The sequence below is a fragment of the Rhinolophus ferrumequinum genome, chromosome 22 (assembly GCF_004115265.2).
Source record: "Rhinolophus ferrumequinum isolate MPI-CBG mRhiFer1 chromosome 22, mRhiFer1_v1.p, whole genome shotgun sequence".
In the NCBI taxonomy this organism is placed as follows: Eukaryota; Metazoa; Chordata; class Mammalia; order Chiroptera; family Rhinolophidae; genus Rhinolophus; species Rhinolophus ferrumequinum.
This window is the reverse complement of record NC_046305.1, coordinates 539,682-560,671: the sequence shown is the minus strand read 5'-3', so window position 1 is coordinate 560,671 and position 20,990 is coordinate 539,682. Positions and strand designations below refer to the sequence as shown.

The 20,990-nt window shown below is 50.4% G+C and overlaps 1 protein-coding gene across 2 annotated transcripts; it reads right to left on the bottom strand.

The window, feature by feature from the left end:
- Positions 1 to 3,180: 3,180 nt before the first annotated feature.
- SYT11 (synaptotagmin 11) lies at positions 3,181 to 19,747 on the bottom strand. Of its 2 annotated transcripts, none has more exons than XM_033092197.1 (4): positions 19,440 to 19,747; positions 14,283 to 15,109; positions 7,004 to 7,127; positions 3,181 to 6,439 (listed from the first exon to the last, which is right to left on the bottom strand). In XM_033092197.1, exons 1-4 carry the CDS (start codon positions 19,471 to 19,473, stop codon positions 6,120 to 6,122), a joined length of 1,305 nt encoding a protein of 434 aa, XP_032948088.1. In that variant the 5' UTR covers positions 19,474 to 19,747; the 3' UTR covers positions 3,181 to 6,119. The 2 variants fall into 2 exon arrangements, with proteins under 2 accessions (XP_032948088.1, XP_032948089.1); XM_033092198.1 differs by having other exon boundaries at positions 3,181 to 6,430; positions 19,440 to 19,743.
- Between the last annotated feature and the right edge of the window lie 1,243 nt (positions 19,748 to 20,990).

The window sequence follows — 20,990 nt, the reverse complement described above, 5'->3', positions numbered from 1 at the left end:
TCCTGCCTGTCCCAAAGCTGGTTATTGCTAGTGTTTATTACAGTTTGCTGTGAGCCAGGAGAAAAATCTTTCGCTCCCAAAACACCCCCACTAGATGCTCCCCCTGGATCCCCTGCAGTGGAGCGTGGAGGTGAGGGAGAAGTGGAGGCACGGGCTCAGGGACGGGGTAATCCACACCAAACGGCTGGTGGGAAGGCGTCTGCATGTCAGTTTGGTCAGAAATAACACAGTCCCACCCCAAACTGTGGCCACTCTTTACTTTCATATCCTTAGACTTCTCGAGAATATGTGGGTTTGACTGGCTGCTACACACCGACCACCACCAAAAACACAGTAACAGAAACCACTTCAGACCCAACTTCTGAAACTCCGACTCGGCCTCCAAGGAGGAAGGGGAAGCTAAGCCTTTGTGAGTTTGCCTGCATCCTAGATGGTACATATTTTGCTGCCGGCCTGTCTGCCTTCATCCAACAAGCCTTCACGGAGAGCCTGCCGCAGGCCAGGCTTGTGTTCAGTGTTGGACAGTCCCCAGTGACTAAACAGACAAGCACACAGTTCTCGGGGCACCTCTAATTCTAACGTGCAAAGTCTCATGGGAGATTTGGACCAAAGGGCGGAAGAGAGCGCAGGGGTAAGGGACACGCAGAGTGTCAGTCGCGTGCTGAACGGTCGTTACATGTTAGTGTGGAATCTGGTGGGAGGGCATGGAAACCATGCAAGTGCCCAGGTTCATGCCAGTGCAGGTGACCCTCTGTCACGTTCTTGAGGACCTTACAGTTAAGGTCACGAGCACATTCAAAGGTGTGTCAGTTCCCATTGGGCTCTTTCTGTGGCTTTCTTTGAAGTCTCCACCCGGTCAGCAATGATGGTAGGAAAATACAGATGGTAGAGAAAAAGCCAGGCTGCTAATCCAGGCTGCACTGCTTATGAGCCGTGGAACTTGGAACAAGTTATTCAACTCTGGACCGCAGTTTCCTCACCTGTTAAATGGGAATAATAACAATAATAGCACATATCCAACAAGGTTGTTGGAAGGACTAAATGAGTTTCACATGTATAAAGTGCTTAAAACAGTGCCCAGGACACCGAAACATTCAGTCACGTTAGCCATTTTTGCTATTATCATTAAACAGAAAACACATCGCTATTTAGGGCCCGTTACAGCTTTGAAATTAGATTGACGCTGAATATCCCAGGTGAGGAGAATTACCAGCCCCCCAGGCCTGAATACAAGAGCAGTTAATGAGTGCCCAGCCTTTTATCCAGGCTGTTCTGGGAGCACATCTCTTCCTGCGCCCGTGAAGCCTTACGGCTCCTGCAGGGGCTTGTTCCTGAGCACCAAGCAGAGTCCTGAGCATCCCAGAGGGGCTCAGAGGTGGTATTTCACCCAGTACCGTGTTAGGCCCTTGGGATGGTCTCTGAGTTACTGTCTTATAAAAGCTCCGCTGATGACAAATGACGTTCTTAGCCTTCCCAAAGAGGGGACACAAACACTAGACTGTTTTCTCAACCCACACGGCATGGTGGGCAGGGGGTAAAATCAGGATGTGAGGCACTTAGTAGGCTGGCAACGCTCCTTGGAGAGTGCGTCGTAAGATCCCAGGAGAAAATACTTAGAGTGAGAGGTCCTGCAGAAAACTGTGTGTGTTCTCTATTGGTTGCCTACCCGGCGTCCATTTCTCCTTCCAGAAAAAAATGATATTTTATTCAAGAATTCACCTGTTTCCCATACTCAGTTCCAGGGCAATGGCAAAGGTAATCCCATTCTCCTTGCCTGTGATTGGCTCAGAAATGCCCAGGGACAGTTGGGACCAGCAGGATTAGAGGAGAGAATTGCTAGAGGCCTCGGGGTGGCTTGCCTTATTTTTCTGGGAGGTGTGCTGAAGCAATCTCCTCTCTTCCCCTGGAAATGAATGAAGACGCATGGAGCCATGGAAGGGGTTCTAGAAACATCAGGAAAGCCTGGGTCCCTGATAGTTTCAGTGACCTGCTGCTGAAGTCAGCTCCAAAGCCTGCCCACCTTTGACTTGTAGTTGGGTGAACCAATGCAGAGTCATCGTGTTTAAGCCAATTCAAATTTGGTTTCCTGTTAATTGTAGCCAAAAGCATCCCGAATGCCGAGATTCTTTTACCGTCATTTTGTTATAGCATCATGTTACTCGTTAAGACTGTCACCTAGAAAAAAGGAATCTATAAAACTCCATGCGTGCCATGATTGCAATCCTAAGCTAGTTAAAACAAATTGGAAGGAGCTATGCCCAAATGAGGCATCTCTGTCTGTAGCTGGACTTTTCCCGTTTCTACGAACATGTGCTTTATTTTGCATGTTTTCTGCCATGATCCTGAGTGAAGGATCAGGGGAAAATGCACAGGAAATAAGACTGGGAGACAAAACGTTTGTTAAGGTTTTGGAATCTTGACGATTTTTTTCTAATTGTCCTATGGTACGCTTCTTATATTAGTTTTGTCATTTAAAAATGTTTTTTAGTTCCTTCAGGGACTCTTCCTCCCACTTCCTTTCTCTCCATCTCTAGCACACACTCTGGGGGGATCGTTTACCCAGAACAGAAAACGTGGAGAGGGCACCATTCCAGACCTTCAGGCAGCCAGGGAAATCCACAAGGAGCAGTGGTCATGTCACCCCAGGCCTTGGCCCCAGATCATGGGATTCAGCGGTGTGCCTTTTCTTTCAGAGCATTTCTTGGTTGGTAATGACACATTTATTAGTGATTATGCAACGAATGCTTGTCCCCTGTATTGTACCCACAGTATGTGGCACCTGGCGGACACTTAATATGTAGTTGTTGGCTGATGCGTGAGAGCAGAATCAGCTGGTCTCAGCATTGCTTTTTGGAATAAATATGTCCAATTACTGGGGTGCTAAAAAACATCATCTCTCCGTCTGGTGGTTAGGATCTTACGAATGACGTTTTGAGAGGAAAATAGAGAGACTACAATAGAGAGTTGGAACAAGCAGCAAACCAAGTTGCCTACCCAGTGAGGGGCTCTAGGACGGGAGCCTGGAATCTGCATTGTTTTAACAAGTGCTCCCTGCAGACGATTCTGAATCAGGTGGTTGCAGGCCCACACTTGGAGAAAACGCCCTAGAACGTCCCCTTGGAGTCCAAGTGTTAATTTCACAGCTGTTTAGGTTCCAAGAGAACCACGCTGACGTCACTCTGTCTTTAATGTCAGTCGGTTTTTATTTTGCACTTGTGTGGTGCGTTTACAAATTCAACATACAGGATAGCATTACATATCGTAGGTTAGCGATACAGCGTTATGCGAGTTCACACAATTTATGTTAGCTTTTTCAGGTTTTTCTTCTTTAATTTGACATGTTTATTTTATTCTTGAGTTTCCTTTTCACAAGAGAAGACACAAGGTAAAGAAAGACGACCACACTGGAGAAGGAGCAGAGTGAGGGATGTGTCACTATCATGGCCATAAGAAAAGCCTTCCAAGACGGACTTGCACTGTCCCCTCTCCTGAGCAGGCGCCCCTGTCCCCAAAACCAGTTCTGTTTTCACACCTAGAGCACATAAATGTGTGTGTCTTGGCCGTGCTCCACGGAGAACCGAAAGAAGAAATAACTCATAAAGGGACTTCTGTTATTAAGAAAAACTCTTGTCTTCCCAAAGGAATCAAAATAGGACAGAAGGACTGACTCTTGGAAAATCAGAAGTGACCATTCCCTAACCCTTCCTGACCAGGAGTGCCTTGTGCAAAGGCTAGGAAGTGAGTCTCTTGTCTTTCTACTGACTCTTAGGACTCCTCCACCATTACCAGCTAAGTCTGGGAGGGACGAATGTGAAAGTCAAGGTCAGCTAAGAAACTTTGGGGCAGCAAGGTCAAGAGCACGATGGGTCAGGCCTGAGGTAGGAGGGAGGGACCCTGTACTGTCTGCCTCTTGGCCTTTTTCTGGGAAAGACACCGAGGCAGCTCTCAGGCTCCAGAACTACTGGTTCCTCCCCTGTCACCACCCAGTGCTCGGTAGACCCAAAGAATGCCAGGAATAAAGCTACAAGGAGGTGGGGGCAGAGGAGCGGGCTGCGGCTGTTCCCAGACTTCCGTCAGGAGGAGCGCAGAGGCACACACAGCGGGGCGACCACCACCGGGCTGGCTCCACCTGTTGCTTTAGCATTGTTTCTGGGAAGGAAGCGAAAGCAGTTGCTCAGCGATTTCTGATCTTTAGACATTAAGGCGATGAAGAGGAACCGTTGAAATTCTTTCCTAATGGGGCTTCAGAGTGCTCCTGTCAGATGTACAGTAAACCCTCTCAAAATGCATTTTTAGAAAAGGAAAATTAATTTCTTCTACATATGATACAGTATTTACATTCCACAGAGTACTGGTGGTGGGAACCCAACGGATGGTGAGAGAGAGTCGGATTGCGGGGAGTGGGGGCTGACAGGGACAGGACAGAGCTTGGGCTTTGTGCCCGCTCATACCGCTCTGCACTGTCAAGAATCCAGGCTTCAAAATACAACTAAAGGACTGGGGGTGGGGGGTGAGGTTGGTGCAGATTGGTTCCAAATCCACAAAAGCTAAGGGCACATCAAGGCAACACCCACTCCTGCCACAGAGACCCAGCTTTTCAACCCCCTTCTCAGAAGCAAGTTAGAAAGCGGGGTTCGGGCACGGAAGTGGACCTTCCACCTCAGCTCATCTCTCAGGCCTTGCTTCAAGCTGCTGCTTATCTGAGTTCCTCTCCGGGCTGGCAAAAGTATCTCCTGCCTACCCAAGTTTCCTTATTGTCAGTGACTTGACTTAAGTCTCTGCCACCTGAAGCGTCAGCCTTAGATCCATGGCTGGACGAGGGGTAAGGGGGCTGATGTCTCATCCCCGCAGGGTGTGTGACGTTTCCAGGACGAGCATAGAACCCTGTGGATCCCCCTTCCCTCGACCTTGTTGTGAGGTCCGGAAGTTCCGAGAACCAAGCACTTTGTTTTGAGGGAAAGGACGTCCTGAAAGAATCCAAGTCACCATGAATGACTCGTTGCGTCACACTGTTATTTTTAAGAGCCATTACTGAACATTTTAAGGAGAAGAATCTTTGAAGGAAGGCCCTTTGCTTTCTGAAGCAAAACTAATCACATCTAAGCTACCTGAGAAGACTCTAAAGCTTCTCAAGGGTCAGCATTTCTGGAAAAACAAAGGCCAAGTTAATCTTTCAAACCTCTGATGATTTCTAACCCATCGACCAAGGAATGGCTGTCGCCCTCCATACAGAGATGCAAAGGGAGGGGTGGGGGTCAGTCATCTCACTTCTCTCTTTGTCCTCATACCTGCAAAGAGCGTTGGATCAGCGGGTACTGTCCTACCGCTGAGTTGGGAGTCTCCAAAGCTCTTTTTGGAGAAGTCATCTCGTTTTGTGAACCCAGCTCTACCTCCTAAGTCGGATGGGTCCATGTGCTTCATCACAATCTAACCACAGACTGCCGTCTACCCCTTCATAGCAGGAGCTGCGACGGCGAAAACACCCCATTTTTCAGAAACCCTTTCTCCCGCACATGCTGCCTAATCCATTCCACCTTTGTTTCTTGCCTGACTAACGGACCTGTGGACCTGGAGCTCAAAGAGCGGAGAAGTCAGAGGTAATAGGGAGAGAAGGTGGTGACAGTGTACATGTGAGGTCTTACAAGAGCCAAATACTCTTTTGCAGAGGTGGGGAGTGAGAGTAACTCCAGAGAAGCCCAATAAAAAGAGGTCAATTTCAGGTCATAAGCAAATACAATTCGGCACAAAACACAATTTTCATGGATTAAAATCTGTAACTTGATATTGGCAGTTAGGCTACTTTCTTCAGTTTGTATTAGACATGCAAGTATAAGGTTACATTGTTATATATAGACTCATAGAGGTCTTTCCCTCTCTTTTTTTTTTCCCCCATTAAAAAAAAAAAGAATTTCTAGTGCCTTGCAAAGGAGAAAAATCATCATCGCTAAGAACTGATCTGCAGCTGTGGTCATGTGGGATGTTCTTTGTGGGGTTTTGTTTTGTACGAAATTTTCTTCTACAACTAAAATGAGGTCTTGAGTCCACTTCTCTGTGTCACCCCTCTCCCCGCCACGTCCCTGCCCAGCCTGGCCCCGGGGGGAGCGGTGAGGGGTGCAGGATCAGTACTCGCTCAGACTGTGCCACTTGGCCACAGGTTTGCGGGGGCTCTCGCAGACCTCTCTCCAGTGTTCGGCACCGCTGGCGGTGACGCTGTGCGCCCCCAGGATCAGCCTCCCCACCACCTCGTTCTTGGTGGTGCGATCAAAGTCGATGACGAGGAATTCAATGCTGATGTCAGGCAGGAGGTCAGTGGGGATGTCATAGATGAAAGACTCGTTGAAGATGGGGTTCAAAGTGCACTTCTTGACATGGGTTTTCTTCTTGGCGATGCGCTTTCTGCCGTAGTAGACGTTCACCTTGACATAAGGATCTGGGGCCCCCAAAGAGATAAGAAAAAGGGAGACAGGCCTATGACACGGTCCTCTCTTATGAGATGTGGTCTTGTGTTGGAAGGGGGGGATCCTGTCTGTCCCTTTGATGGCCACCCCCACGTGGTTTTGGGTGATGGCACAAACATGCATGCTGACTGGGTTTCAGTCCGCCCGCCTGGACGAGGGCCCGGGGAACCAAGGGAAGAGAAGAACCTCTTCGAGTCAGGTTTGAAGAAACCCAATGCCATCGGGAAGCGCTTTCAAGGGCACAGAGACTAACAATTGCCTGCAGCCCTTTTGAGACGTCTCACCTGGAGCAGGGAGGGCCCAGCACCTGGCAGGATACCATTTAGGGTACCTCGCCGAAGGTAAAGACCCCATTTGCTCACCCAAAGCACCTCCCTGGCTAAGAAAGTCTATAACCTAGATATTCGTCAGGAAGAGGGGCAGAGAGACGGACAGGTGCAGCGAGAAAGGCGGGAGGGGGCCTGAAACGTGGGGGTGTGTCTGGGTCACGGGCAGGAGGCGGGGTCTGTTCCGAAGGTTAGAAATAGGTTGGAGTAAATAGCTGCTACCTGAGAGGCCGGTGATATCCATCTTCGGCAAGTGTCTGGCTTTGAGGACCACCACTGTCATTCTCTGGGCCACGGGCTGATAGGACAGAGACACCTGGAGCTCCCCTCTGCTAATGCACTTCTGTGGAGAAGAAGCAACAGGTGAGAACCCAGCAGGCGCAGGCCCTGGCGGAGGGCAGGGAAGAGCGGCCCAGAGAGGGAGCATGGGGAGAAAGCCGCTCAGCAGGTACTCGTCCCGTCAAGCTGTTACCGTCACACTGAACAGCGAGGGAGGTGTTCTAATTCGGATGGTGACACTACATGAAACCATTTGCATGGACAGACAGCCCAGCCTCGCATTCCAGAGCGCTGACTGCAGCCAGCCTGGTCTGGATTCACATCCTGCTGCCACTTGTCACCTGTATGACCCAGGCACAAGGTACCTGACAACTCTGTACTTCGGTTTCTCATCTATAAAATGGAGATAAAAACTACGCAACGCACGGGCTTAGGAAGAAGATTCGGGAAGTTAACCTGTGTAAAATGCCATGGTCCGCCCTACGAGTACATTCTCTCCTGTTCTCTCACTTGGTTCTTGTGATAAAAACGCTTTGAAGACGGTCCCGTAGGAGGTTGGAAATGTGGGTCTGAGTCTTAACCTTGCCACATTCGCATCACCTGGCCATGGGCGAATCCCTGAACTTTCTGGAGCCTGTCCCTCCATTTCCCAGGGTGACCAGCCACCCTGTATCGTGCGCACTTCACCTCTTCCTCAGCCCGGCCGGCTCCCACCCTATGCCCACATCTTTGTCTCCCGTCTCTAAATTTCATCAAGGCCCTATTTGGAGCTTGAAAAGCCTCTAGTCCTCCGAGAACATTTTAAACATTTGGATACTTACTCCATGCCCGGGGTGGGGCAGCCAGCGCTGACAGGACTCCCGAGGGTAGAGGAGACAGAGATGTGAGCAAACGTGAACTAGTCCGAGAAGGAGCAAGCCTGTCTACGTGCTGCAGGGAGGCCCTGGGAAGGCTCTGCCAGCTGACATCTGGGGTGCGTTTATGACCGGTGAGTAAGGGACCGTGAGACAACAGGCAGAGAGGGGGTCACGGCCGGCGGAGTGGCGGGGATGGCCGGTACAAAGGCACTGGGTCCTGAGGGGTACGCGGTGTTCAGGGAGGGACGGGGGAGGGGCCGTATGCCTGGTGTTGGGGTGCCTGGCAGGAGGGATGGGCCGGGAACCTGCGCAGGGAGAGCGGGAGGGGTGTGAGGGGAGGCTGCACGGCAGTGGGAACACTGGAACCTAGCAGCCGAGTCAGCCCAGCCAAGAGGAGGTCGGTCAACACACGAGTGACACCGTTACCGTGGTGGTTCTTAACATCTTAGTAGTAATACCATGATTGTCGTGAAAGCTGGGGAGTGAACTGCAGTGGACAAAGGCCAAAGTCAGAAAGCTCAGTGGCGGGGCTGCTGCAAGGCTCGGGAAGCTACGGGGAGGCCTGGCACCGGGGCCGGAGCAGAGGAGATGGACGGAGGGGAGCTATGTCTCAGGGAGAGTCGTCAGGGTTTCCTAGGTTTGGTGGCTACTTGGATGGCCGTGTGAGGGAGAGGGAAGAGATGCAGGGCTATTTCTCAAGTTTCTAGCTTAGGAAGTGGGGCTGGGCTGGGAGAAGGAAAACAATAGGAGGAGCATTTGAGGAATCGAGGATATCATAGGTTACATTTAAGACAACTTCATTCCCCGACTAGCAAATCTTTTTCCTTATAGTCTCTATAGCTTCAACGAAATGTCGCTTACGTCAGGAATTCTTAGATTGAGAAAAAATAGACTCTTCTCACCACCAGCTTTACTTACATACCCACCAAAATGACTTATCATGTATGCACTTACTAAGGGCCAGGCACTCTGCCAGCAGCTATGAAAAGCTAGACCATCAGGAACCCTCTCCTCAAGAAGCTGGCAGTCTAGTGTTCTACCTGCTCAGGTGTGTCTGGTGCAGTAGTAACTAATTTAACAAGCTTATTAGTGAAAAACGGGGGGGAAAAACCCTGAGTCTATGCTTTGATTATCAGCCTCAAGTCCTCTCAAGGGAAGAACTCTGATACTATTTCACATGGCTTAAAACACTTCTCGAGGTTCCATTTCACGCCAGGAGCATGTGGAAATGTCTCTTGTAAGGCACAGAACATGACTGATGAAAATTTAAACTTAGCCTCTAGCTTTTGAAGTTGAAGTACCAAAGAGAATAGATTTAAAAAAAAAGATTTTCATGGCTTTTCTCCAACGCCAGAGTGAAGCTCCACAGGTTTCCCTTCTCCAGGACATACATGTTGTCAGCGCCTGACTAGGTCCATGGGAAGAACCTTCAGCCAGTTTACAATGACAGGCGGGTTGCCCGTGCCAACCAGGACCCTGCTGGGTGGCTTCCTTTCCACGGGCATCGGACCGCAGAGACTGTAGACTCACTTCTGCGATGAGCCACGGCCAAATGGCAGCAGGAAAGTAACCCCTTGTGACAAAGCAAATCAGGTACCTTCCAGACATTCAGAACTGAGCTATCCAACACAGGACCCACTAGCTCCACACATCTATTTAAATTTCAATTCGTGAAAATGAAAGAAAATTGAAAGTTTAGTTCCTCAGTCACAGTGGCCATACTTCAAGGGCTCGACAGCCATATTTGGCTGGTGGCGGCCACATTGGGCAGTGCACAGAGGGGACATTTCCATGTCACAGAAAATCCCAGCACACAGCGCGGGTCGAGAAAGAACCTATGGATTATTTGGGCCACTGCTCCCCTTCATTTCCATAAATAATGAAACGTTAACTGGATCTGACGTCGATGTCTGAGGCCACCCTTGAATCCTGGTATCTAAGTGTTCAATATGCAATCTGTAGATATGGTTCTAACTTTATATACAGAAGAAGGATAGGTGGGGCAAAAAGGAGAGTTGACATAAAAACAAAGGGTTTTACTTGAAAAAATAACATTGACTACAGGATTAGACTTTAGGTTTCCCGATTATTTATTTAAAACTCTGTTTCCTACATCATCCATTACAGCCAAATCTTCTTCCTCTAATCCCCCTATGCCCCTTCCCTACTTCTCAGAGGACGCAGACGACTCCTTTTAATACTTTTCTCCCCTAAAATCGCTCCTCAGGCAACTGTTCTCCATCGGATCCCCCTCCGCCTTTGGTATTTTCCACGGGCAGAGTGCCTGCCGCTCTGTGATGCCCACATCCGCAGCCACACCACCACCTGAATGCCATTCCATTCTGCAGTGAAGACCAGAGTCTCACGTCCGTCCCCTCACCTCCCCCATTTCTCGTTCCACCCAATCCCGCTCCAAGCATCACTGTCAATGGCTCTTTGTCACAGGCTGGGAGCGAGCTCTGTTTCCCAGCCCCTTGCTTAGTGAGGCAAAGGCCCTGCTGGGGGGCAGGGAAGCAAAAGGCCTAGGAGGGGGGCAAGGGTGTTAGCCATGCCTGACAGAGCAGGGAGGCCTGGCTCGCAGAGGGCGGGATCCTTCTCCCTCAGTGGAAAAGAGACCAGGAGCAAGGAGCGGGGGTCCTACAGACATTCAGAGGAAGGCAACACTGGGCCAGGGGGCAGTCTATTTCTCTGTTTCCTCTAATGAGCAGAGCCCCTTCCAGAGTGATTTTCTGGCCAGAGTCTTTGCACTAGGTGGACGCACACATCCTCAATAAACCTTTCTTGGGGCTGGAAGTCCAGCTAAGGGCCACCTCCATCCACATAAATCACAATCATGGGAAAACAAAAGGAACAAAAGCCTTAATGTTCAACCACAGCCCCCCTGTATCCTCCCCAAGACTCAGGCGTAGCAACCTTCTTCATTGTTCCTGGAAACCTGACATTCCTTTTTCTTTCTCCCTTTTCAGTCCCTTGGGCTAGAATGGACGACCTCTAAGGTCCCTCGTAAATCTGAGATTTTAAGAGTCTTCTGGTTCCCATGACCATCATCCCAGGTCATCAGCACCAGAGCTGGCAGAGGAAAGACAGGAAATGCTTTGGAAAACAATGACCTGAAGAAATGAGGAGAAGGGTAGCAGCGCTTTATTATCTACTTTGTAAATCACTTCTTTCCCACTGTCTCTTCTTTATCCCCCGGCCCTCTCTGTATCGCCTCCCTTCTCCTTGTGGGGGATTTATTAGGGGAATGTAAAGTCACTTTAATTTCTATCTGAATGAAATATTTGGAAAAAAAGCTGCCATTAAAAAAAAAAAATCTAATCCTAAAGTCCAGCTTGGAGATTTGGGGCATCTCGGTAAGAGTTTATACTGTGATCTTCTTGCACTCGTGATCAAGGGTTAAGATCGAATGCTTCTTGTATCTTTTTGGAGTTTCCTAAGAGCTGAGAGTGCTCTCACAAGCCATCCCAGGAGGCTTCACGCTCCAGCCTAGAGGGAGGCTGAGCCCACAGATGATAATTGCTTGACGGGAGGAAGGCAGTGAACCGGTTAGAGTCAGAAATGATGACCAATCCTGTGCTGCTTCACCTGGAATGGACTGTCCAGTGCAAAGGACGGGCGTGCATTGTCTGCTACAGGCCAGGAAATGCAGTGAGGAGTGGGCGGCTTCCTTAGGGAAATGCAGTTCTCACCAGTGGCCACCCAGGAATCTCTGGAGGAAGATAATCTGGCCCCATGTGATAAGGGGATGCCTGACACAGAGTGTGGAATAGTCCGGAACAGCTCTAACTGATGAGCTAAGGGGAGATCCAGAGAGGGCGGACTCTCGGCCACGTAGGCAGAATTCAGGAGACGTTTGGAGGCTGTCATGCTAGGGAATCACAGGGACAAGTGACTAGGAGATGACAGTCATGGCTCCGATGGGACACAGCCCTGCCCAAGGCGCTGGCTGGGGAAGCCTGGGAGGCTGCAAGGCTCTGGAGTGGGACTGCACAGGCTCTGGTGTCCTGTCTGGGGCCTCTTCCAGCGGGGGTGTTGCCCAGCCCTGGTTTATCCCTCCCGAAGGGAGTTAATAAAGTGGAAAGAAATGTGCCTCTTGCCAAGAGCCCCTGGCAGCTTAGCAAATGCCATTGTCTGTGCTCCCTACGCCATGTCCTGGATTCGAGGCTCTTTTGTACGCAGCCCAAATCAGTCCCTTCCCTTGCCGTCGCTTCCCAGCTGCAGCTTGGCACAGAGCCATCCTCCCGTCTCAGCCTCAGGCTGCGAGTGCATCAGACTCGGGCAGAGTCTGGCTAGTTGGCAGCTTTACCAAGGTTGCGGCTACAGGGAAGGCTGTGTTGGAAAGGGTCTCCCTGTGAGAAGAGCTGGATGAAGGCAGGGAGGGGAACACTGGAGCCACTGCCAAGAGGAGCCTAGCAATGGGGGGGGGAGGAGCGGCTGGCAGAAACCTGTGGAAAAGAGACGGTGGGAGAGGAGAGCGGATGGAGGGGGTTCAACAGAGCAGGGGCTGCGGTTTCTGGCCCTGCCCTGCCCTGCCCCGTGGCCTCTGCCTCGCAGGCTATGAGAACCCCTGCTGTGTTAAGACTCTAGGATGTCTATTAGACCCTGCCGTCGGGCCTGTGTTTATGTCCTGACCAAACGCCTCTAATAGTCTTCAGAATGTTTGGGCTTCCTTGGCCCCGGGAGGTGAGCTGAGAGAGCCGTGTGACAGCAGCAGTGCTGAGGGCGGAGCTGGCCGCAGTGGGCCAGGCGCCTCTGGAAGTGCTGAGAAAGTGAGAACACAGCTCCAGGGGGAATTGCCCCTGCCCCCTGCCCCCTGCCCCGTCTCATGCGGTGCCTTCTTCATTCTTCAGCGGACAGACCTTGTACCTGCGAGTGCACTGTGCGCTTTCCCCCTGCTGGTCTGGAAGCTTCTTTAGTCCAATCCCGAGCTCTTGCCTCCCCACTGAGTCCAGTGTGGGCTTGCAGGTAGCAAAGGCATTGAGAGATGAGCGAGCGTGGCCCCTACAGCCGGGGCCCTCCCTGGGAGATGGGCACCTGTTTTTAGTGACCCTGACATCCTTCCTGAACCTTCTATGTGCTTCTCCACTGATGCAGTTCTCCCATCTTCTTTTACTTTGTCAAAACAAAATACAGACATCTTCAAAGGACATATATCTCCCGGGGGTCGAACGTTATTAAAACTAGAAATAACAATAACAGTAGTTACAGTTTACCGAAGGTTTCCTATGTGCTAGGGGTGATGTAAATCCATCGCCTTCCTTAACACCTTTAAGAAACCGAGACTTAGAGAAGCTAAGCCACTTGCCCGAGGTCACCTGACTGGCGGCACGTGGATTCAAACTCCCTCTGACTTCCAAGCCCTTGCAATTAACCACTTATGTTTTCTCCTGAAAAAAGATTGAAACAGAGTTCAAAGCGTCTACGTCTTCTTTCAAAGCTCCTACCACACTCGCAGCTTGGTTACTGCCAAGACTGTCTGTCTTTCTCTCTCACTATAGTAAAAGCTCCTCCAGGGCAATAATATGCCCCGGGGTAGTATGTCATTTGAGCCTCCTAACCCTGTCAGGAAGGCAGTCTTCACAGCTCCATTTTACACATGGGGAAACAAGCTTAGGAGTGTCCCTCACCCATGTCACACAGCTGGAAAGGGGGTGAGCAGTCCCCCCCTTGTGAAGCCAGGCAGCTCTGAGGCCCTAGCACGTCAGCACAGAAGGACACTGCCTTCCCCTTTGTGGGAGAGGAATGAACTAGTGGAGGATGGGGGCACATTTCTTGCACCCCTGAAGTTACAACGTAAGAGCCAGTGCTGGCGCCGTGGGAGGAGGGCGGAGGGAGGGCTCTCAGGAATGGGGACTGGCGTCTGTGGCAAAGCTTCAGGCCTGGGGAAGAGGCTCGAAGGTGAAGCGATGTATTAGAAAGCATTTATAAAATGGTTATTCAAAGACGTGTGTATAGTACGTGACGCTAGTGACACCCGGAACTTTGGCTTGGAAAGGGAAGTCGAGGGGAAAATCACTGAACTCTTTTCCCCGTTTTTCAGCTGTGAGAAATAAGTTCGCTGGAGGAAGACATGTTGTGGAGAAGAAACGAGCCCCTATTCCTTGATATGACTGGGGGTCCAGCCTGCTCCCCGCGAGCTGGACGCGGCGTCAGGGTGCCCACCACTAAGGGTATCTCAGAGGCCACCTGCCCGTCGTCTCCCCAGGAAGGCGCTCCTTAGAGGAGACCACCGCCAGGCCACGGCTGCGGGCTTCCTCCCACAGCCCCTCTTTGCCACCCATCCCATCCCCTTCCCTGCCATGCATCCTGAGATCTCGTCGCCCCCACCCACCATCCCGCCCCACCTCACGCTTCCTCCTCACCTGGATGTTCCTTTTGATGATGTCCCTGGTCAGCTGGACCTTGCCCGTGCTGGGGTCCACCCCGGCCAAGGGCACCATGACCTCCCCAATGACGTCGTCCCGCGAGAAGCGGTCAAAGCTGAGGACGAGGAAGTGCAGCAGCAGATCCTGCAGCTGGCTGTACGGGATGCCGTAGAAGGTGAAGGTCTCGTCAAACACGGGGTCCAGGGTCTTGCGCAGCACTCTGGTCTTCACCCGGTGCCGCTTGTCGGGAAGGATGGTCATTTTGATGTAGGGGTCAGAGCCCTGGGTCTGGTCATCCATCACGGGCAGCCCATGGGCCTCCTGGATTGTCACCACCAGGGCTTTTTTGGGGAAGTTATAGTCCACCGAGAAGGTGAGGGATCCTAGCATGACATCCTCCTCTGGAGAGGATGGAGAAGTAGTTTTGCTCTCCCCTGGGGTCAGGCTGGCCATCGGGCTCCTGAGTTCCTCCCCATAGTCCACTTTGATGGGTAGCTGGTCTATACACGCTCCAGAGCTGGGCCCTCGGGGACCCTTGTCCCGGCCCAGCAGGCCGGCCTCGGCAGCGTCCACCAGCAGGTTCCCTCGTCCACCGCCCCTCCCAGGGCCATCTTTGTCTCTCCGCACTTTGAGGATTTTCTTCTTGTTGCTGAGGGTCTCCGGGTAGATACTGATGCCCTTCAGCATATGGATAAACTTGTACGGGGGGTTCTTGTGCTTCTTCTCTGCCTGCTGGTGGCAGCATGTCCAGACAAAGACGGTCACCGAGACGCACACCACCAGCACGGAGGCCCCGATGAGGCCGGCCACCACGGGCGACACATCTGAAGGTGGAGACCAGAGAAGCGTCAAGGCAGGGGGACCTCAAGCCCCGGCCTGAGCTCCTCTGCTCGTCAGCAACCTACTCCCCCAAGCCAAACCGGCTCATCGGGGCTTTGAACTTCTCCCCCATCTTAGAGCTGCCCTCCCGCACCCTCTTCAATCAATGCATGGCTCTTCCTTTCCACCAAACCTGGGTGGAGTTACCTGGATGGAACCGTTACCTGGATGGAAGTTACCTTCCCCAGAAAGCCTTCCTGACGGGCCCTACCTGCCTTCCTGATTTTATTGGCCTTCCCTCAGCATGTATGGACTTGCTTAGCTCATATAGACTTGAAGCTGCCCTGTAAGTGTTACCAGGTCACCTTTTTACATGGGAACCCCTTCACCTCAACTGTTACACAAGGGCACGAGCTGTCTGGCATCCAGTACGGGTTTGTCAACAGTGGACCTGTGTTAACTGACTGACTAACAGACGGGGTGGAAGGATGTGGGCTTGACCTTGGATGGTTTTGGGGGGGTGCTCACGGAGGGGGGTGTGTAGAGTGGGTGGGTAGTAGTAAAAAGAAGAACTCTGGGTCTAAGTACTTTGAAAAGATTTTCCAAATTTCAGCTCCCAGGTATTTAAAATAGAAAAATTTTAAATGGAAAAAACAGACTGTGGAAAATGTCAGATCTTTCCTTAAATGTTACCTTCTTAGTAAGACCCTCCCTGACCACCTATTTAAAAGTGCAACCTTCTCCACCCCCGAGAGCCACACTTCATAGCCCTGCTTAATTTTCTCCACGTCTTCTCTCTCACGCACACACAAACACGAGAATACATGTAGACACACACACATACTCATATAATTTTACCATTTATTGTCTATCTTCACTAGAAGGTAAGTTTCATGGACAGGTTTTGTCTGTTTTGTTCATTTCTGTATGCCCAGCACTAAAAACACATAGTAGGCACTTAATACATATTTGTTGAATGAATGAATTACTAAAAAGAGACAGATCCTTTCCTTTCCTTTCTTTAGTCTTGTCTACCTTTTCCCACACAAGTTGGATCCCTGAGTTAGATAATTAGGTTTGGGTTATTTCCCCCTTAAATTCACTGAAGCCGATTAGTCTAGATCCATCTCCAACTGAAAACTTTCAAACAGAGGTTGGATTCCCACAGGTCAGGCATATTCTAAAAGGGATTTCTTCCATGAGGACTGCACTAAATGTCTGATGTTTATTCTACTTCAGACATTCCATGGTTCTATGAAAGTAAGAAAAGAAGGGCTTACATTTTTAAATAATCTAGATAAAGAGTAAAGCTGTTAACAAATAAATCAATTATCCATGGCATTGGAGAACAAAAGGAACAAGGAGCATGGGTCACTGCAATTGTCCACGGCCATACTGAACAATAATAGTGTTTATTCTCAGCGTATTAGGTGGAATGAATTATTAGGGAGAGGGTTCACAAAATGGGGCGTTCAGCCTTGAGAGTAAGCGGAAATAACATCCTGTCATCACTGAATCCCCAAGTCTCCTGCATCTGATACAGGCTCAGTAAATAGTTGTTTGAACAATTGATTGGTTTCAATTGTCAATCAGAATGGGCACAAGCTGAAAAAATGGCTCTCTATTCATCAATCAGGGACTTTCCTGAAAATTGTTTGCTACTGATTCATGAAACTGAACATTGGTTATCTCCATGAGAAGAGGAAAGCAGGGGACTACCAAGACAGGTATATTTTTGAGACTTATTCGAAAGGGAGCTCCAAAGGGCCAGGTTGGGAGATAATCTGCGTGACCCTTTTGGCTCTACCATAAATTTACTCTGTGATCTTGAGAGAACCCACTGCTGCTTCCCCGGCCTCAACTTTTAGTATTAGAAAATGGAGGTGGGGTGGGTAAGAGAGAACATGAAGGATTCTCACCTGTCATTGGTCAGAGAAGGAAAAGGAGAGAAACGGACAGATCCATGTACTGATCACCCCAGAGCTCGCCCCCACCCCACCTTATTTCCCACCTTTGCCCCACTTTCTTCTGTATTTGAGTGTTGAGATAAGCCCTGTCTATCTCCCCCATACTCAAGGCAGTGAAGAAGAAGAATCAGGGATGCTGAAACTCAGAACCCTTTGTCTTGCTTTCGTCAAAAGCTCGGTGGGAAAAAGAACTTGGACCTAATGGCTGAAATGTGTTTCAAAGTAGTTGTAAATTGCAGTGACGGGGGCTGCTTGCTCCTTTTGTCCTCCACGGTCATGGAAAATGGAGTGTTGGCTTGGTGTAGCTCCCAAGGGCTATGGCATTTGAAATGAAGTACTCTGGGACACTTGAAAAAGTCAGAAGTGGAAGTTCTCTATGTGGGAGACCCTCTGTACAGGTCAAAAGACCTGCACGACACATCGGGACTATGCCCAACTCAGTCAGCTTCTGATCTGACCCGTTATTGACACTCCCTTTATTAAAACAGCCTTTTCCTGTCAAGGTGGCCGGTGTGATACAGTGAAATGAGAATGATCTTTGCCATCAACTGGATATTGGTTTAAATCCTACCATCACCTCACTAGTTTCTTCGACTTTATTGTATCTCCCTGAGCCTCAGTTTCCTCATCTGGCAAATATATATAATACCAACACCAGAGGCTATTTGTAAGGATCTAATGAAATGTAGTATGTAAAAGGCTGATATAATTTCTTTTCTCTTTTCCACTAATATTCCCTCTACAGGAAATCATTACATTAAATTCACACCATTCACTTTCCAAGGAACTTGGGACTGCAATTAGAGAAGAAATATGTTGGCAAGAAGGCATAAGAAGAAAAGGAAAGAGCAGAAAGAAAATCATGGAGGGCTGTGCGACCGCAAAAGGGACATGTTTTGGAAATTTGGGACTGAAAGAGGAACGAAGCAAAAGGTGAAGGGGAAGAAACACCATAAAGATTCAGCCTTGGGAGTCCGTGGGACGAGTACTTAGAGGTGTGATCTGTTGTCTGCAGACTCTCCCTGACGCCATGTCCTCTCCTGTATTCTCTGGATATTGAGGGAGTTTTGCACAGAGTTCTGCTCATTTCCACGGACCCCTTACTGGGCAGTGAGAAAGCCATTTGCTGGTGGGACTGTGGCCCCACCCTAACCTTCCAGATTGTCTGAGGGTTAGGATCTCTTAGGGGTATGAAGGAACCCTAGGCTGACAGCACTCAGACTGGCTTCTACCACCCGAACTGGGGTCGAACTGACGGAGAAGCTGGGTAATTCTTTTTCGTTTTTGCACCGGGAGAGGACAGCACAGGAAGTTTGTTGCCCTAGCCTATTTTGGGGGAATCTCCAAAGGGGGAAAAACTTGCTTCTCGAGCTTTTCTTTCCCATCGTCCCCCTATTTTCCACTCTACTCTGCTCCAGGGAATGTAACGGATCTTGGAGCCCATCGGGCTGGGTCGGGGACCAGCGGCGCCGAGATGACGTAATGCTTTCTCTGGTACACAAAGCGGCCTCCCCCGGGCTCGGCCTCTCTCGCCCCTCCCCCTCGGGCCTGGATCGGGCCCCTGCCAGCGCCAGCGCGGGTGAGTCCCCCTTTTTGAAAAGCCAGCAAGCCAGCCCAGGGAAACAGGGAACAAAGGCCCGGGAGGAAGCGCCTAGGCGCTGCCAGGAGGCCCAGAAATAGACATCACGTCATCCCCCAGCCCAACAGCACCAAGCGCCATTTGGAGGCATCGGACGGACCCACCATTACGGTGCAGAATACAACTTGCAGTGCTCACGTTTCCTCCCAGCTCCAGCATCCGGCTGACCGGCTTAAGGAGTGGCTTCCTTTCTGCTCCCCACCCCCGCACCTCTCTCCCCAGAGGCCGCCGCCTCCCCTGGCTGCTAGCCACACAACCCCCAGTATCCAAGCTGCCATCTTGATGCCCCATCCCCCTTGCCACCTCCCTCCCCCGCATCCCTGAGGAGTAGGAGAGGGAGGAAGGGGCACCGCCCTGCGTGCCCCAAGGGGGAGGGCTCGGCCTACCCCACCTCTCCTCCCCCAGAGGGAGGGGTTCACGTCTTCCCGAAGCTCGCTGTTTTTCACCTCCAGCAATGCCGATGGTGCACCACGCAAGGTTTTCGCATCGTGGACCTCCCACCCTCTGTGTGGCTCTGGCCTTCCCAGCCCTGCAGCCCACAGCTCAAGTTCAGGCGCTGTCCACTGCCCGCTACTCACCAACACAGGCCCGATTCTAGCGGGGATGGCTTTTGAAGGCCCTGGTCTGGGCTCCATTCCCTGTCCAGCTGCTGGGCTCTCCTGGCTTTGCAACGGTGTCGACTACCCCAGGCTTAGTTTACCTCTTAAGATGCTGAAGGGCTGTACTTACCAAAGCTAGGTCGGATATTGGTGATCTCAGCCATGTCGTAATCACAGGTTATCGCTAGAAAAATGCTTTTGCAGCGGTCAGACAAACTCTGGGAACCCCCGGTCAGTACGGAAGCGGCCGCTGTAGACTGCTAGGTCAGGGGAGGGGGAAGGTATCAGGCAGACGCCTCCTGCGACGGTCTGGTCCCTGGTTGCCAGCTGCGGTCTCCTCTTAAGATGCTCCAGGGATGCTCTGAGCTAAGGATGCAGGTGCAGGCAGACTGGTCCTGATGCGAGGTAGGCCCCGCCTTCTTCCGAACGGCCCTCGGCAGGAGACTCCGCCTCTGTCCGAAAAGTTCCGGAAGGCAAGGCCCGCCCCTTTCCGGAAGATCCCCGGGAGGGGACCCCTCCCATCGCCGAGATTGCCTAAGAATGAGACTCCGCCCACTGACAGGCTGTGGGTCTATAAGGAGAAAACCCTGAGGCCTGAGTAAGAAGTGTAGGTACATTATCATATGAGGTTCTATAGATCCTGTGATTCCAGTTCCCTGGGCTTAATATAGCAGCAGAATGTTCTGGGTGCCTAGGATTTTGGAATAACAAAATTCAATGCTGCTTGCATTTCAGTATCCATTGCCATTACTGTTATGCATTTCTGAGACCACTAAAGGTTATAGGAAGCTTTCTTAAACTTAAGAAACTCTAATTAAAGACCAAACCTTGTGGTGGACACACAACTCTAAAAATTTACCTGTAATAATTTAATTCTATAAGTAAAACGGATGGATTTTGTGGTGTGGTGTGTACATTAAAGCTGTTTTTATAAAAAGACTAAGGAAGAGTGCCAAAGTTAGTGTTGGATATGTCTCTTCCAAAAGTTTCAGGAGCTTAGGGCTGCTTAGGAGGGAGGGGAGAAGAAAGGGGGGGGGTGACGGGTCGGGGGGAAGAGCAAACCAACAGATCTGTATTCTGTAGGTTCAAAAGCAGGACTCAAATGAAACTCCAAGCTTCCAGAGACTGTCTTGGCATTTGGGAGAGTAAGGGTGGTGCAGGTAGAGTCAGACAACTGGCAGGTTGTCCATGGTTCCATCAAATCACTCTTCATTTTGACTGTGGATACTTTTCATCCTGTCGGATTCTGTTTACAGACAGGATGGGGTCAAACAGAGTTTTAAATGGATAAATATCTATTGGTGGTTCATCTGTAAAATGAGAGAGTTGACTATTTTTCCAGCGTTGACATTCTGTCCTAGAAGAGCGGAAAGAACGCGGTTCTAGGAGTCATTTATTCGTTCAAAACACAGGTGTTGAATTATTGAACATCAACTATGCCCCAGGCACATTCCCAGGTACCAGAACGATGCATGAGAAGAAGCTAGTTAGGATACCTGATTCCCCTTGATAGCTGTGTATAGCTGTGTGAAATCACCTTCCCACCTGAGCTAGAAGTTTGTCTTGTGTAAATTGGAAGGTTTAATAATATCCATTGTCCCATTGGGTTTATTGTGAAGATCAAATCACCTATGATAATGTAAGTGAAAGCATTTTGTAAAATGCAGAGTATTATACAGAT

Excerpts from the sequence above, each read along its gene's own strand:
- SYT11 (XM_033092197.1), bottom strand. The coding sequence starts at position 19,473 with ATGGCTGAGATCACCAATATCCGACCTAGCTTTG. Across the intron at positions 15,110-19,439 it reads CAATATCCGACCTAGCTTTG|ATGTGTCGCCCGTGGTGGCC; the intron begins GTAAGTACAGCC and ends CTCCACCTTCAG. Across the intron at positions 7,128-14,282 it reads TCATCAAAAGGAACATCCAG|AAGTGCATTAGCAGAGGGGA; the intron begins GTGAGGAGGAAG and ends TCTTCTCCACAG.